Source organism: Triticum urartu, chromosome 5, assembly GCF_003073215.2.
Source record: "Triticum urartu cultivar G1812 chromosome 5, Tu2.1, whole genome shotgun sequence".
Classification (NCBI taxonomy): domain Eukaryota; kingdom Viridiplantae; phylum Streptophyta; class Magnoliopsida; order Poales; family Poaceae; genus Triticum; species Triticum urartu.
In genome coordinates, this window is record NC_053026.1 from 8225681 (window position 1) to 8242617 (window position 16937).

At 45.8% G+C, this 16937-nt stretch overlaps 1 protein-coding gene across 1 annotated transcript; it reads left to right on the forward strand.

The window, feature by feature from the left end:
- The first annotated feature begins 13329 nt into the window (after nucleotides 1–13329).
- On the forward strand, nucleotides 13330–15360 carry LOC125555414 (3-hydroxyindolin-2-one monooxygenase-like). Its single transcript, XM_048718383.1, has 3 exons — nucleotides 13330–13898; nucleotides 13993–14415; nucleotides 14525–15360. Exons 1-3 carry the CDS (start codon nucleotides 13371–13373, stop codon nucleotides 15158–15160), a joined length of 1587 nt encoding a protein of 528 aa, XP_048574340.1. The 5' UTR covers nucleotides 13330–13370; the 3' UTR covers nucleotides 15161–15360.
- The last annotated feature ends 1577 nt before the right edge of the window (nucleotides 15361–16937 follow it).

Sequence of the window (16937 nt, forward strand, 5' to 3'; positions counted from 1 at the left end):
GTGATGAATGATATATGTGATGTATGAGATTGATCATGTTCTTGTAATTGGAATCACGACTTGCATGTCGATGAGTATGACAACCGGCAAGAGCCATAGGAGTTGTCTTAATTTATTTATGACCTGCGTGTCAACATAAACGTCATGTAATTACTTTACTTTATTGCTAAAGCGTTAGCCGTAGTAGTAGAAGTAATAGATGATGAGACAACTTCAAGAAGACACGATGATGGAGATCATGATGATTGAGATCATGGTGTCATGCCGGTGACAACGATGATCATGGAGCCCCGAAGATGGAGATCAAAAGGAGCAAAATGATATTGGCCATATCATGTCACTATTTGATTGCATGTGATGTTTATCATGTTTTACATCTTATTTGCTTAAAACGACGGTAGCTTAAATAAGATGATCCCTCGTAATAATTTCAAGAAAAGTGTTCCCCCTAACTGTGCACCGTTCGGAAGGTTCGTTGTTTCGAAGCACCACGTGATGATCGGGTGTGATAGATTCTAACGTTCGAATACAACGGGTGTAACCTAGATTTACACACACAATACACTTAGGCTGACTTGACGAGCCTAGCATGTACAGACATGGTCTCGGAACACGGTAGACCGAAAGGTCGAGCATGAGTCGTATAGAAGATACGATCAACATGAAGATGTTCACCGATGTTGACTAGTCCGTCTCACGTGATGATCGGACACGGCCTAGTTAACTCGGATCACGTTATACTTAGATGACTGGAGGGATGTCTATCTGAGTGGGAGTTCATTAAATAATTTGATTAGATGAACTCAATTATCATGAACATAGTCTAAATTGTCTTCGCAAATATGTTGTAGATGAATAGCTCACGTTGTAGCTCCCTATTTCAATACGTTCCTAGAGAAAGACCAAGTTGAAAGATATTGTAAGCAATGATGCGGACTAGGTCCGTAGTCCGAGGAGTGTCCTCACTGCTACACAGAAGGCTTCCGTCTTTGATGCACCGCTCGATGTGCAAACCCCTACAACGTCGTCTATGCATGTTGTGAACACCTGACAGACACATCCTGATGACTACTTGATAGTTTAGTGCACCATACTTACGGCTTAGAGTCGGGATTCCAATGACGTTTTGAACGCCATAGAACATATGAGATGTTCCAAGAGCTGAAATTGGGATTTCAGGCTCATGCCCGTGTTGAGAGGTGTGAGACCTCTGACAAGTTCTTTTGCCAACAAGATGGAGGAGAATAGCTCAGCTAGTGAGCATGTGCTCAGAATGTCTGGGTGCTACAATCACTTAAATCAAGTGGGAGTTTAACTTCCAGATAAGATACTGATTGATAGAGTTCTCTAGCCACTATCACTAAGCTACTAGATCTTCGTGATGAACTATGACATGCAAGGGATGGAGTTGATCCCGGAGCTGTTCGCGGTGCTTAAGAACGCAAAAGGTAGAAATCAAGAAGGAGCATCAAGTGTTGATGGTTTAACAAGACCACTGGTTTCAAGAAGGGCAAGGGCTAGAAGGGAAACTTCATGGATGGCAAACCAGTTGCCGCTCCAATGAAGGAACCCAAGGTTGAACCCAAACCCAAGACTAAGTGCTTCTATTGTAAGGGGAACGGTCACTGGTAGCGGAATTACCCCAAATGCATGGTAGATAAGAAGGCTGGCAACTTCAACAAAGTATATATGTGTTATTAGTGTGTACCTCACTAGTACTCCTGGTAGCACCTGGGTATTGGATACGGTTCAGTTGCTATTATCGGTGACTTGAAGCAAAAGCTACGGACTAAACGGAGACTGGCTAAGGGCGAGGTGACGATGTGTGTTGGAAGTGTTTCCAAAGTTGTTGAAATCACCATCGCACGCTCCATCTGCCTTCGGGATTAGTATTGAACCTAGATAAATGTTATCAGGTGTCTGCGTTGAGCATGAATATGATTAGATCATGTTCATTGCAATACGGTCATTCATTTAAGTTAGAGAATAATGGTTATTCTGTTTACATGAATGATACCTTTCATGGTCATGCACCCTATGTGAATGGTTCATTGAATCTCGGTCGTGGTGATACACATGTTCATGCCAAAAGATGTAGAGTTAATAATGATAGTACCACTTTCTTGTGGCACTGCTGCTTAGGTCATATTGGCGTAAGATGCATGAAGAAACTCCATATCGGTGGATGTTTGGAGTCACTTAATTTTGAATTGCTTGACACATGCAAGCCATGCCTCATGGGCAGGATGACTAAGACCCCGTTTTCAAGTACAACGAAATGGGCAAGTGACTTGTTGGAAATCATACATGCAGATGTGTGTGATCCAATGAGAATTGAAGCGTGCGGGGGATATCGCTATTTTCTCCTCTTCACTGACTATTTGAGTAGATATAGGTATATTTACTTAATGAAGCACAAGTCTGAAACGTTTGAAAAGTTCAAGAGATTTCAGAGTGAAGTTAAGAATCATCATAACAAAGAAGATCATGTTCCTACTATCTGATCAAAAGGGGATTTTCTGAGTTATGAGTTTGGCAATCACTTAAGACATTGTGGAATTGTTTCACAGTTGAAGCCACCTGGAACACCACAAGGTAATGGTGTGTCCGGACGTTGTAATCGAACCCTATGAGATATGGTGCGATCTATGATGTCTCTTACCAATCTACCATTTTCATTTTGAGGTTATGTGTTAGAGACAGCTGCATTCACTTTAGATAGGACACCATCTAAGTCCGTTGAGACGACGTCATAAGAATATGGTTTGGCAAGAAACCAAAGTTGTCGTTTCTTAATGTTTGGGGATGCGATGCTTAAGGCTTCAGCCGGAGAAGCTCGAACCCAAAGCGAACAAACACATCTTCATAGGATACCCAAGGGTGACAGTTGGGTATACCTTCTATCTCAGATCCAAGGGCAAATTGTTTGTCGCTAAGAACGGGTCCTTTCTCGAGAAGGAGTTTCTCTCGAAAGAATTGAGTGGGAGGAAGATAGAACTTGATGAGGTTGTCGAACCTTTATTTCAACCAGAGAGTGATGCAACACAGAAAGATGTTTTCTATGGAGCCTACATCTATTGAATAGGAAGTTAATGATAGTGATCATGAAGCTTCGGATCAAGTTGCTATCGAACCCCGTAGGTCGACAAGGATATGTACTACTCCTGAGTGGTACGGTAATCCTATCCTGGATATCATGTTGTTAGACAACAATGAACCTACGAGCTATGGAGAAGCGATGGTGGGCCCGTATTCCGACAAATGGTTAGAAGCCATGAAATCCGAGATAGGATCCATGTATCAGAACAAAGTATGGACTTTGGTGGACTTGCCCGATGATCGGCAAGCCATTGAGATAAATGGATCTTTAAGAAGAAGACGGGCGTGGGCGGTAATGTTACCGTCTATGAAGCTCGACTTGTGGGAAAGAATCTTTTCACAAGTTCAAGGAGTTTACTACGATGAGAATTTCTCACCCGTAGCGATGCTTAAGTCCGTTGGAATCATGTTAGCATTAGCTGTATTTTTCGATTATGAAATCTTACAGATGGATGTCAAAACAAGTTTTCTTACCAGTTTTCGTAAGAAAAGTTGTATGTGATACAATAAAAGGTTTTGTCGATCCTAAGGATGCTAAATGGTATGCTGGCTCCAGCAATCCTTCTATGGACTAGAGCAAGCATCTCGGAATCGGAATATATGTTTTGATGGAGTGATCAAAGCTTTTAGGTTTATACAATGTTTGCTAGAAACTTGTATTTACAAGAAAGTGAGTGGGAGCACTACAACATTTCTGATAAGTATATGTGGATGACATATTGTTGATCCGAAATAATGTAGAATTTCTGGAAAGCATAAATGGTTGTTTGAAGAGTGTTTTTCAAAGGAAGACCTAGATAAAGCTGCTTACATATTGGGCATCAAGATCTATAGAGATAGATCAAGACGCCTGATGGTACTTTCAAAGAACGCACACCTTGACATGTTTTTGAAGGAGTTCAAAATAGATCAGTCAAAGAAGGGATTCTTACCTGAGTTGTAAGGCGTGAAGTTGAGTAAGACTCAAAGCTTGACCACGACAGAAGAAAGAGAAAGGACGAAGGTTGTCCCCTATGCTTTTGTCATAGGCTCTATACGGTATGCCATGCTGAAGTACCGCACCTGATGTGTGCCTTGCCACATGCCTGGCAAGAGGGTACAAAGGTGATCTAGGAGTAGATCACCAGATAGCGGTCAAAATTATCCTTAGAGGAATAAGGAAATGTTTCTCGGTTATGCAGGTAATAAAGAGTTCGACGTAAAGAGTTACGTTGATGCAAGCTTAACACCTATCTGGATAGCTCTGAGTAGAGATACCGGATACGTATAATGAAGCAATAATTTGGAATAGCTCCAAGTGGAACGTGGTAGCAGCATCTATGATATAAAGTTTTGCGAAATACATAGGGATCTGAATATGGCAAGACCCGTTGACTACAACCTCTCTCACAAGCATAACATGATCAAAACCCAGAACTCTTTGAGTGTTTATCACATAGTGATGTGAACTAGATCATTGAGTCTAGTAGACTCTTGGATGTTGGTCACATGGCGATGTGACCTGTGAGTGTTAATCACATGGCGATGTGAACTAGATTATTGACTCTAGTGCAAGTGGGAGACTGTTGGAAATATGCCCTAGAGGCAATAATAAATTGGTTATTATTATATTTCCTTCTTCATGATAATCGTTTACTAGCCATGCTAGAATTGTATTGATAGGAAACTCATACATGTGTGGATACATAGACAGCACCATGTCCCTAGTAAGCCTCTAGTTGACTAGCTCGTTGATCAATAGATGGTTACAGTTTCCTGACCATGGACATTGGATGTCATTGATAACGGGATCACATCATTAGGAGAATGATGTGATGGACAAGACCCAATCCTAAGCCTAGCACAAAGATCGTGTAGTTCGTATGCTAAAGCTTTTCTAATGTCAAGTATCATTTCCTTAGACCATGAGATTGTGCAACTCCCGGATACCGTAGGAGTGCTTTGGGTGTGCCAAATGTCACAACGTAACTGGGTGGCTATAAAGGTTCACTACAGGTATCTCTGAAAGTGTCTGTTGGGTTGGCACGAATCTAGACTGGGATTTGTCACTCCGTGTAAACGGAGAGGTATCTCTGGGCCCACTTGGTAGGACATCTTCATAATGTGCACAATGTGACCAAGGAGTTGATCACGGGATGATGTGTTACGGAACGAGTAAAGAGACTTGCCGGTAATGAGATTGAACAAGGTATCGGATATCGACGATCGAATCTCGGGCAAGCATCGTACCGATGGACAAAGGGAATTGTATACGGGATTGATTGAATCCTTGACATCGTGGTTCATCCGATGAAATCATCGTGGAGCATGTGGGAGCCAACATGGGTATCCAGATCCCGCTGTTGGTTATTGACCGGAGAGTTGTCTCGGCCATGTCTGCATGACTCCCGAGCCCGTAGGGTCTACACACTTAAGGTTCGATGACGCTAGGGTTATAGGGAATAGATGTACGTGGTTACCGAATGTTGTTCGGAGTCCCGGATGAGATCCCGTATGTCACGAGGAGTTCCGGAATGGTCCGGAGGTAAAGATTTATATATGGGAAGTCATCATACGGTCGTCAGAATAATTCGGAGGTTACCGGTATTGTACCGGGACCACCGGAGGGGTTCCGGGGGTCCACCGGGAGGGTCCACCTGCCCCGGAGGGCCCTATGGGCTGTATGTGGAGAGGGACCAGCCCCTTAGTGGGCTGGGCGCCTCCCCCCCTAGGGCCCATGCGCCTAGGGTTTTGGGGAACCCTAAAGGGGGCGCCCCCCTTGCCTTGGGGGGCAAGGCAACCCCCCTTGGCCGCCGCCCCCTCCTCAGATTGGATCTGAGGGGGCTGGCCCCCCTCTCCCTTGCCCCTATATATATGTGGGGGTGGGAGGGCAGCCGCACCGAAGTCTTGGCGCAGCCCTTCCCCTCTCCCAAGTCCTCCTCTTCTCCCGCGGTGCTTGGCGAAGCCCTGCAGGATTGCCACGCTCCTCCTTCACCACCATGCCGTCGTGCTGCTGCTGGATGGAGTCTTCCCCAACCTCTCCTTCACCCCTTGCTGGATCAAGGCGTAGGAGACGTCACCGGGCTGTACGTGTGTTGAACGCGGAGGTGTCGTCCGTTCGGCACTAGGATCATCGGTGATTTGGATCACGACGAGTACGACTCCATCAACCCCGTTCACTTGAACGCTTCCGCTTAGCGATCTACAAGGGTATGTAGATGCACTCTCCTTCCCCTTGTTGCTAGATTACTCCATAGATTGATCTTGGTGATGCGTAGAAAATTTTGAATTTCTGCTACGATCCCCAACAGGACGAGGCAGGGAGGGAGGAAGCGGGAGTGAGGAGGGAGAGGGAGGTGGAAGGAGGGAGGGAGGAGGCAGGTAGGGATGTGGGAGGGAGGAGACGAGAGTGAGGAGGGAGAGGGAGGTGGAAGGAGGGAGGGAGGGATCGAGAGAGGGACGATGAGGGAAGGGAGGTGGAAGGAGGAGCGATGGAAGAACTACCTCGGTGGAGGAGGAGCAGAAGCGTCGGCGGTGGCGGGCGATGACGGTGGTCGGGGAGGGCCGAACGTCGGTGGTGGCGGACGACGTACGGGGTGCGGGGGAGAGTGAGAGTGGAGTGGAGAGGGGAGAGTGAGGGGCAGGCGGTGGAGAAGATAGGATGGGTTTAGCAGTAGCGCGGTTTAGGGGAAAGCACTACTACTAAACGCAATAGCAGTAGCGGGGTTTCGGCAAGCGCGCTACTACTATACTTAGCCTGGCGGCAACGGTGTGACGATTATAGTAGTACTGTTGTTTCTTCCTGGCGCGCTACTGCTATGTAGATAGTTGTAGCGTGTTTTCTGACAACATGCTACTGCTAAGTAGCAGTAGCGTCTGTTTTTATCCAGCGGTACTGATAAGATTCTGTATATAAAGTTTCCGAGTAGTGTATTTTAACAATCTGGGTCAAAAAAAATCCTCCTCCAACAGCCTCCTAAAGTGGTCCCTTTCATATTTTTGTCTCAATGACCGGTAGGCCATGTATGTCGTGTGCGCGCGTGCTGTGTACGTGTGTTGTGTGTATCTTGTTTTTGCATGGAATATTTTTTGCATGCATGCCGCATGTGTGTTGTGCTGTGTACGTTTTTTTTTGCATAGATTTTTTTCATGGAGTGTGTACGTGGACGTGTGTGTGTGTGTGTGTGTGTGTGTGTGTGTGTGTGACGTGTATGGTGGCAAGTTGTGCTAATATATGTATTCATGTACGTAAGCTAGTGTGTGGTGTGTATCACAAACTGTCCCCACATGTTATTGTATGTTTTGTACAAATATAGCAATTCAATATACAAAAGCTGCCAAAGAAAAATACATGTTGGTTTTGTAAACCTTTTCTCTCCTCTTGCCATAACAAGTTTCTAGCAATCCAATATACAAAGGCTGTTGGAGATGCTTTAAAGAAAAATAGGGCATGCGTGATCTTGTCTGTCTCCATGGAACATTGTACATAATATCAGGGGTGGCATAATTTTGGCTACATATTCGCAGGCAACACTGTTGGCATATGGAATCAGGTCCAATCAACCGATGGTAAGGCCAATCCAATCCTGACATTTCATTCCCGACCATACCACCCAGCGGAGTGAGCATAGCTGCATAGGGAATGAAAGGATTGCTTGTGACCGAATCAAAGGATTAATAGTGTGCACCACTACAGAGCCGGCTATCACCGCCGGTTCCAAAGTGGCCTTCACTACCGGATATGAAACCGGCAGCGGGCAACCAGTAGTAATTAAAGTTTTGGATTCCGATGCAAAACAATGTCCTGTAGGGTCCTGAGATTTCCAGTTACCATGGTACCCAAAAAATATCATACGGTTATCGGATATTTTTTTGTGTGAATGAATTTTGAATTCAAACAAAATTTAATCAAAAATTAGGATGATTTGCTAGGTAAAAAGATTCCTGATAGGGTATCAAGATACGCAGTTACAAGGCGGTAACCAAATTTTCCGCCCAATAACCGAATCCTTGGTAGCGATGGCCATTGGCATCACCTTGGAGGCAAAGATTCAATATGACCACTGAAGCAATATAGCTAGCATTTGTCCAATTTGGTAGCAATCATCATCAATCGCTTGTTACTACACATGAGTAGCCAAGACGGTTAGGTGAGAAGAAGATGAGGCACCGGAGCTATTCAGTTTATTTCCTACTTATAATAGACATGTCGTTTACAACTTGAGGAAGAATAAAGTTAGGGATAGTAGTCTCCCAAAATTCAGACGAGCTAGACATAAAGGAGTGTTTGGCTAACTATCAGTGACTGAATTAGCTTCTCTGCAATAGAAATAGTAGCCAACACTTGCAAAGTCCAAAGCGAGATGAGTACATTCAGCTAACACCGCCACATCCGGACCATATAATCATTTGCATGGGTAACCGACTCAACTGCAGACGTACAATCAGATTCAATGACCAGCTTGTTGCATCCTATTTTCCCGGCCAGATATAGACCATCCCAAGCACCATTTATCTCTGCTGATTCAGCATTGCAAACATGAGGTAAAACCCAAATCGCAGCAGCTATGAAGTTCCCTTTGTGGTCTCTCGCCACTGCGCCACTAGCTTCGGAAAGAGTTTCAAGATGAAAAGATGCATCAACATTTATCTTAATAGTGCCATCAATCAGTTTCTGCCAGGTATGGATTTCTTTCCTGGTAGGTTGATTCGGTGTTGCAGCTCTAAAAAAATTTGTTGCCAGAACCAGGATTGAGACAGCCAAGCGACTAGGCTCCTGGACGGTCTCTCCTTTTCCAATTTGACGTCTTTGCCACCATACCACATAGCTACCAAGATTAGCTCTGCCTTTGGAAGTTCATCAATCATCTTGCGGTTTTTCAACAAAATTTCTAGAGTAACTGAACCGGGCCTAACATTGAACTAGTGCACGTTGGACAACATCCTGTAAGCCAAGTTCGGTCCATTCCTCCTTCACCCTTGAACAATTAAAGTGGACAGGTTCTATATCATCAAAACCAAATTTACATATTGGGCATTGTGGAAGAACCAGGATGTGTCGTCCAGCTAGGACAACTAGGCATGGTAATACACCCATTAGTACCTTCCATCCAAAATGTTTAACTTTCCCTGGGATACGGAGTTGCCACAATTCCTTGCAGACCGAATTTATGTGCATACTGTCCATTTGGCGCCCAAATTGATGATTGAACTCCGCATGATACGCCGATCAGACTGAGAAAGTTGCGGATCTTGTATATTTCCATGCAACAAAATCTTCCACAGCCTCGGTCCGAAGGGGAACTGCACAATTCTGGCGACATCCACCGTTAAGAAGATAGAATGAATGAGATCCAAATCCCGTTGACCTGTATGAGGGTCAATCAAATCATGTACCAATTTTAACATAGTTCCTCCTCTTGGTGTAATGACTCTCCTTGTTTCTCTAGATGGGATCCATGGATCTTGCCAAATTTTTATTTGCGATCCTGAACCAACTCACCATATACAACCTCTTTTAAAAGTCTGAATTCCAGCAACTATACTTTGCCAAGTAAATACTTTGCACTTAGAACTCGAGCACACAAAGAATCGGGATTCCGGAGCTATTCAGTTTGTTGGTTCACGGGACGAGAAGCATAACATGTGAAGGGTTTTATGTAAATATGTCCCTGTATCTGAAGCATCCGTTCGAGATCCTACGGATGAGACACCAATTTTTCAGGTTTTCATCACTAGAGAATTTTCATCACATATGTTCCGGCGAATAATTGATATTGCTCGTGTTGCTGTTTCCAAAATTGCAGTTGTAGCCACATTCTCATTCATCGAACTCATGCCAGGGAAGCCACCAACCACAACGATGTTGCATGGATATGGCACCCTACAACATTTTCGTGAAGGGTGCGATAGGGATTTGATAGGTTAGTCCAATAGTCACCAGGCCATGCATGAAAGGATTTTAATCAACCAAATATGCCTTGTTTCAATTTAACCGTCCCTTTTTATGATAAATGGTGTTTTTATTGACTTATAATGAAGCAGCACATAAATACTAAACATAATGAGTATTCACACGACCTCTGCATGACTAGGATTCACACAACCATCACCAACACATGCATGCAAATGAAACACGCCTGCAAGAGCAAAGTCATACAAAACTAAATCTATGCATATCTGGTAGAAAAAGAAAAAACCCAAAGTGATCAAACATTATTCAACGAACAACATCAATTACCCTTGGTATCAACCATCTCTTGACAACACAAGGATTATGAGGAAGGTTCTTCAAAAATGACACCTTCAAGAAGGAAACGATGCATACACGACGCCGTTGCTGGATGCAACCGCCGTATTCGGATCGCGACCTTTCACTCTAAAGATCAAGTCTGAATAAACTCCTAGCAATGCCTTCAGCAAGGTCATCACACAAAAATTCGCCATTGCTAGGTATTACAACTAGAGTCAAGCCTAGTAATTCACACACACAGGAAGTCATTGGTGAGGGAGGAAGGTCACTGGCATTGCCAGTATCCTAATTCTGGACGCTTTGCCGGCCCCGCACCATCCTCACAAGTGGCAATCTATGAAGGATATGCATCAGACGACGACGCCAGCACATGCGACCACTTGTTCCCCATTGCTTCCAGCAGTGTAGGACCACAGTGGCAACCGTCTGTCCAAGAAGAGGACCACGATTGCCGTCCGTGAACTGGATGATCGTGGGATCACTATCTCCAGTGCAAAACCAACTTCCGACATGTGGTTGCTGCTACACAATCTTCACTTGTCTCAAGCCACTGCTCTTATTTCGCATCACGCCGTCATGCACAGATGATGGGAAGGATCTCACCATCATGGGAGCTCAGGGTCCGCAACCATCACAACAAGGGCTGGAGGGAGCGACAGTTGGAGTGGACAACGCCTAACCAAGAAAGCATCGCGTCGCCCATTAGGTCCAGTGTCAATTGCCACATGGACATAGCGAGTGCCACTGCAAGGCTCGCCACGGTAGATCGCAACACCCCAGATCTGTAGCTGCATTGGCCTTGGTCATGCGATAGGATCGGCGTCATGGATGGTGTGTAGCCTCTCGCCTAGGAGCCGAACTCGCATAGGCAAGAACCGCCCGGTTCGAGATTGCTAAGCCTAGCTAGAGCCATTGCCGCGCCACTGCAAGGCAACGCCAAGCGGTAGAGGAACCGCCAGCCCAATTTGGGGGCGAGCTCGCCGCAGCCATGGCACGTGCTAGCGGCGACTACGGAGAGAAAAGGCGCCCACGGGAGGGAGGCTAGAGGTGGCGACTACGGTTCCTCATAGGTCACTCGCACGGGAGCGACATAGGAGTCAAGAAACTATCCTTCTTGCCTAAGGGCATCTCCAACATGGATCACCAAAACATGGAAAACTGTCCGACCAAACAGGCCGAACACTTTTAGGCCTCCAACATGAGTCGCCAAATTGAGCCAGACTGGTCCTTGGCGTCCAAAATCCCACAGCCCAGCCCCAAATTGATGGAAGCTCTATGGGAGTGGAAACATCCTCCATGTTGGACTGCGACGCTGATGTCCCACCCAAAACCCCTCCTGGAGCCCATATGTTTTTCATAATCCTGATACTCTTTTTGCGACAAAGCATGCACTCCGCGCTTGATCGTCTTCGTCTGCTCGGCCATCCACCACCACTGTGATGGATCTGTCGAAGCCCTTCACGCAGCCCGTCGTCCCGCGGAACCTTGGAAAGCATGCCTGTGTGACCATGTCCACAGAATGTCAAGTGCAGCGAGGGGGGGCCATCAATAAGGTCGCGGCCGCTTGGGCCACAGCTCCTCCACAGGGGACCACCGTGCCCGGCCAACAACAGCCCTACCCCGTTCCCCTAGTCCATGCCACTGTACCTGTACTATTATGTCGGCCATCTAAATAGTTAGCCCGAGAGACGTGGTCGCCATAACACTCCACAACCTCCTTCACCTCTGCCTCCAGCCGCCTTCCACGGTACACTTTCGACCTTGACACGAACTATATGTACACGGAAATGGAGTCTCGCAGCTCGTCGGTCGATGTTTCCATCCAAGGAGCCCTCGTCCAGCAATGCCTGGTCACTTCGGCAGAATGCCTCCCCCAAGCTCGACGATGGCCTCCGATGAGCGATGTTGAAAATGATCCACAACGATGGCGACCACAAGGACAAATAAGTTGAGGACGACTACTTGCCATAGCCGGAACAAGAAGAGCTTGATCCAGACACCAAGCAGCCGTAGTCGGACGCGCCCAATCCGGGCGGCAAGAAGACAAGAGGTTCGTCTTACCCAGTAAATGAGGATATACATCATTCAACATGAGGTCAACAATTATTGCGGCGCATACACACAAACACAAAAGCGACGAGGTTTGTTCAAGTTTCCGTGCTAAAATGAAGTCTTTGACACGGACAACCAGACTAGGTGCTTTTAAGATCTATGGATGTATAAAACTTGATGAACATCTGCTGCTTTTGGTAGTAGTTGCATCTATTTGTAAGTATATAAATGTATGTTTGGATTGCTAGATCTAGTTAAAGTTTGTCAAAGGAATGAGGAGCTGGACAAGGGCAGACATTTGGTGACTCCAAGTGATCCGCGTTATAGGGACAATTCGCAAGCCTTAACTGTCCCAATAGACTAGCATACACTTATCCCTATGAATTCGCAAGCCTTAATTGCCCTATAGATGAAGATATTTTCCTGGTTATATCTGCGTTTTTTTACATCTCTTTTTTTAGCACGGCACAATCGAAGTCACTCACATAGACGAGCATACACTTATCCCTATGAACACCTCTGAGAGACAGAGCCGGCACATTATCTTGACATTGATGAAGTTGCCACATACGCCCATGGTCGACAGAAACGTCTCCTCTCACTGAACACACATCACCAAAAGGCCTGGAATAAATCCAGAAAAATGTAAGCACCAATATCAAGTTTGGGACTTGAACTTTGGTAGGCAGGGATACCAATGTCCTCCTAACTATCCAGCCAAAAGTTCTCTCTGATTATATATGTTTGATCGTAATCAATGTTTCATATGGACAAAAATACCTATTATTTAATGTCACGCTGGTAACGTATTCCACTTGTTTTTGGATTTTATTGAGAGTATATGATTTTTGTTGTCAACATAAAGTATTGCCAATTTTGTAGACAAGTCGTGTGGCTGGAGCTAGCGAATAAACGTTACGGGTGTGCTTATATAGAGAGCGTCTGATGAGTAGGAGCCCAGCCATTCCTAGTCAGCTGTCTGGACGCCATGGCTCTTGAAGCAGCGTACCACTACCTGCAGCGCGCCGTCGGCCATGGCACATCCACAGAAGCACTACTACTCACCGTTCTCCTGCTACTCATCATCCGACTAGCATGGGTAAGAGCCTTCGCCACCACCACCGCATCAGCAAAATGCAAGCAGCAGCTCCCGCCTACACCTCCCGGCAAGCTACCCATCATCGGCCACCTCCACCTTATCGGCTCCCACCCCCACGTCTCATTCCGCGACCTCGCCGCAAAGCATGGCCGCGACGGCCTCATGCTCGTCCATGTCGGTGCCGTGCCCACCATCGTTGTGTCCACGCCCCAGGCCGCTGAGGCTGTCCTGCGCACGCACGACCACGTGTTCGCATCCAGGCCACGTAACCCCGTCGCCGACATCATCCGCTACAACTCCACAGACATCGCGTTCGCGCCCTACGGCGACTACTGGCGTAGGGCTAGGAAGGTCGTCAACACGCATCTGCTCAGCGTCAAGATGGTCTACTCCAAGCGCCATGACCGCGAAGAAGAGGTACCTAACTAAAGATGTACTATATTGCTCTTCTTTTATAGAAACACGGTACAAACACTGATGCTCACCCTAATCGACTCAATGATCACTGTAGGTGCGGCTCGTGGTCGCCAAGATCCGTGAGTTGGCCACAGCTGCTCCAGGCAAGGCATTGGACATGACGGAGCTCCTGGGCGGGTACGCCAGCGACTTTGTGTGCCGTGCGGTCCTTGGAGAGTCCCACCGGAAGAATGGCCGGAACGAGCTTTTCCGCGAGCTCACCGAGATCAGCGCCTCCCTGCTGGGGGGATTCAACCTGGAGGACTACTTCCCAAGGTTGGCAAACCTGGATGTGTTCCTCAGGGTGGTTTGCTCCAAGGCAATGGGAGTCAGCAAGAGGTGGGACAACCTGTTTAACGAGCTCATCGCCGAATACGAACACGGCAAGGAAGATAACGCGGAGGACTTCGTACATCTTTTGCTTTCGCTGAAGAAAGAGTACGGTCTCTCCACGGATAACGTCAAGGCCATCTTGGTGGTAATTAACTCAACTTATAAATTTGAAGTTTTCATGCATGTTGCATAATAATTAAGTAGGTACACAATTGATAATCGATACTAAGATTATTTGTGTCATCTTGTAACAGAACATGTTTGAGGCAGCTATAGAAACATCATTCCTGGTGCTGGAATACTCCATGGCCGAGCTCATCAACAACAGGCACGTCATGGCCAAAGTGCAAAAGGAGGTAAGGGAGTCCACACCCGGCGGCGAAAAGCTGGACCTGATAATGGAGGAGGGCCTCAGCGGCATGCCCTACCTCAAGGCGACCATCAAGGAGGCGATGCGCATACACCCGCCGGCGCCCTTCCTGCTCCCACACTTCTCCACCAACGACTGCGAGGTTAATGGATACACCATTCCTGCGGGAACACGTGTCATTGTGAATGCTTGGGCTCTTGCCAGAGACCCGTCGCACTGGGAGAGAGCGGAGGAGTTCTACCCAGAGAGGTTTCTCCAAGAAGGCCGTGATGCAGAGGTCGACATGTATGGCAAAGATATCCGGTTTGTGCCTTTCGGTGCCGGGCGGAGGATCTGCGCGGGGGCTACTTTCGCGATCGCTACTGTTGAGGTAATGCTGGCGAACCTCATATACCATTTCGACTGGGAGCTTCCGAGTGAGATGGAGGCCATTGGCGCAAAGGTTGATATGTCAGACCAGTTTGGGATGACCCTTCGCCGAACGGAGAGGCTTCACCTTGTTCCTAAAATTTACAAATAAGTATCACCGTTGTAGCTTTGTGTTATTTGTATCGGCTGATAGGTCAGCTAACCATTGTCCGTTATGTTAGCTGCCTATTACTATGCCACCTTAATGTAGTCGTGTTGCATGCTTCGGGAGTTTGTTGCACACCCGAGGGACCTGTGGGATCCTCTACAAATGTAACAGCGAATAATGAATAAAAGTATGGTTGTATGGTAGATCGTGGTCTATGAATTTTGATGTAATTTTTATTGTTTTTAGTGTTCGTTGTACCACCATGATTGAAGATGAATAGATTGAAAAAATTTCCCGCAAAAAAAAAGATCACAGGTTCTCAACTACCCTTACTCCGCTATTTGGAATGCCGATGTGGCGATGTGCAGCCATATAAACACTCGTGTCCCAAAGTTCGAAAACTTTCTTCTCTTGGAATTTCATGCGTCAGAGATAAGCTAATACTACCGTCATCATCCTCCCATAGCGGGAACCAGAAGGCATAATTTTTTGAAAAATCAGCATGCCCACTACTGAGAAATAAAGAACAAGGAATCTAATAATATCTCACTACAAAATGACGAAAAAGCATAACAATTACTGAATATTCCACAACACTTGTCTTTGCAGAGTTCACCGTGGGCCAACTTAATGATCACGTAATTAATAACATCAGTCCTGACATTTTTATGCATGAAAAGTCACACGTCAAATGGATTTTCAAGCGAAAATGCATGTATGCGCGTGCACATGTGTAGCTAATGTTCATTCTCTCTTGCCTTATTTCACACTATTTTCAAGAAAGGTTTAGAGCTCTACTATTTTAGTTACATCAACTAGTAGCAATATTGCACTATTCAGTATTCTTGAGAAATTTCATATTGGTCCTCATCATCATGGGCGGCTACATGAGAGTATATGTGCAATCTTTTTTACCCTTACGTTAAGAAATATTGGACCCTTAGATGTCTTAGAACAAAACATTTTAGATCTCATTGTGAGCTATGATTTCCGTATAAAATTGTCTCACTTCTATAGAAGGCATCAAAGGTGAACCCATACCTTAGTGAGAAATTTGTGAGAGGGCATCTAACAATAGGAAGTATGCAATCGGTGTTGCAAATCAAGTGACTGCCAAACAATGGTGTGCATAGGGGCGAGCTAGAGTAGAAGAAGGTGGATGTTGACATGTTGTGAACCATCTGTTAATACGGCATTAGGCGTGGTCGCTTACCACTACATATATATAGCCTGCAATTTTCTTGTTATATTCCAGTTTTTTCTTTCTTTTTTTGAGAAAGTGTTATATTCCAGTTAGTTGGCAATGGACAACGGTCACATTTGATCAATGACTTTGCCCATTCATAAGAGTCGCTTCATTGAGTGGACCATCTGTTAGCCCAAGGTCCACAATCTCCTTCATAAATCACGAGACCTCTCTAGGTTTCTCACTTGTTCCCTCAATTCAGCTCTTCAGTTTCCCACAAAAAGCCATCTCCTCGAGCTCCATGGTTGTATCCTCTTCGCCTTCGTCACTATGACCTCTCACTCTATCTCATTGTCATCCATTGCCCACCTTTGCAACCATTAGAAGTAGGTAGATATGGAGTTGGAGGTTCACCAAACTCAAGACCTACGATGGATGAGGACTTGGAACCCGACTTGCAAGATATTAGACACCAGTCTCTTTTTTTTGGTAGACACCAGAGTCTGATATTGTAAGAAGTGTACAATAAATAAAGAAATTAAAAACATGTTGTGTTTAAGATTTTTCGAGGCAAATTTTGCATGGTCATACTAG

Coding starts and splice junctions, on each gene's coding strand:
- LOC125555414 (XM_048718383.1), top strand. CDS start 13,371: ATGGCTCTTGAAGCAGCGTACCACTACCTGCAGCGCGCCGTCGGCCAT. Junction 13,899..13,992: donor GCCATGACCGCGAAGAAGAG/GTACCTAACTAA, acceptor TGATCACTGTAG/GTGCGGCTCGTGGTCGCCAA. Junction 14,416..14,524: donor ACGTCAAGGCCATCTTGGTG/GTAATTAACTCA, acceptor ATCTTGTAACAG/AACATGTTTGAGGCAGCTAT.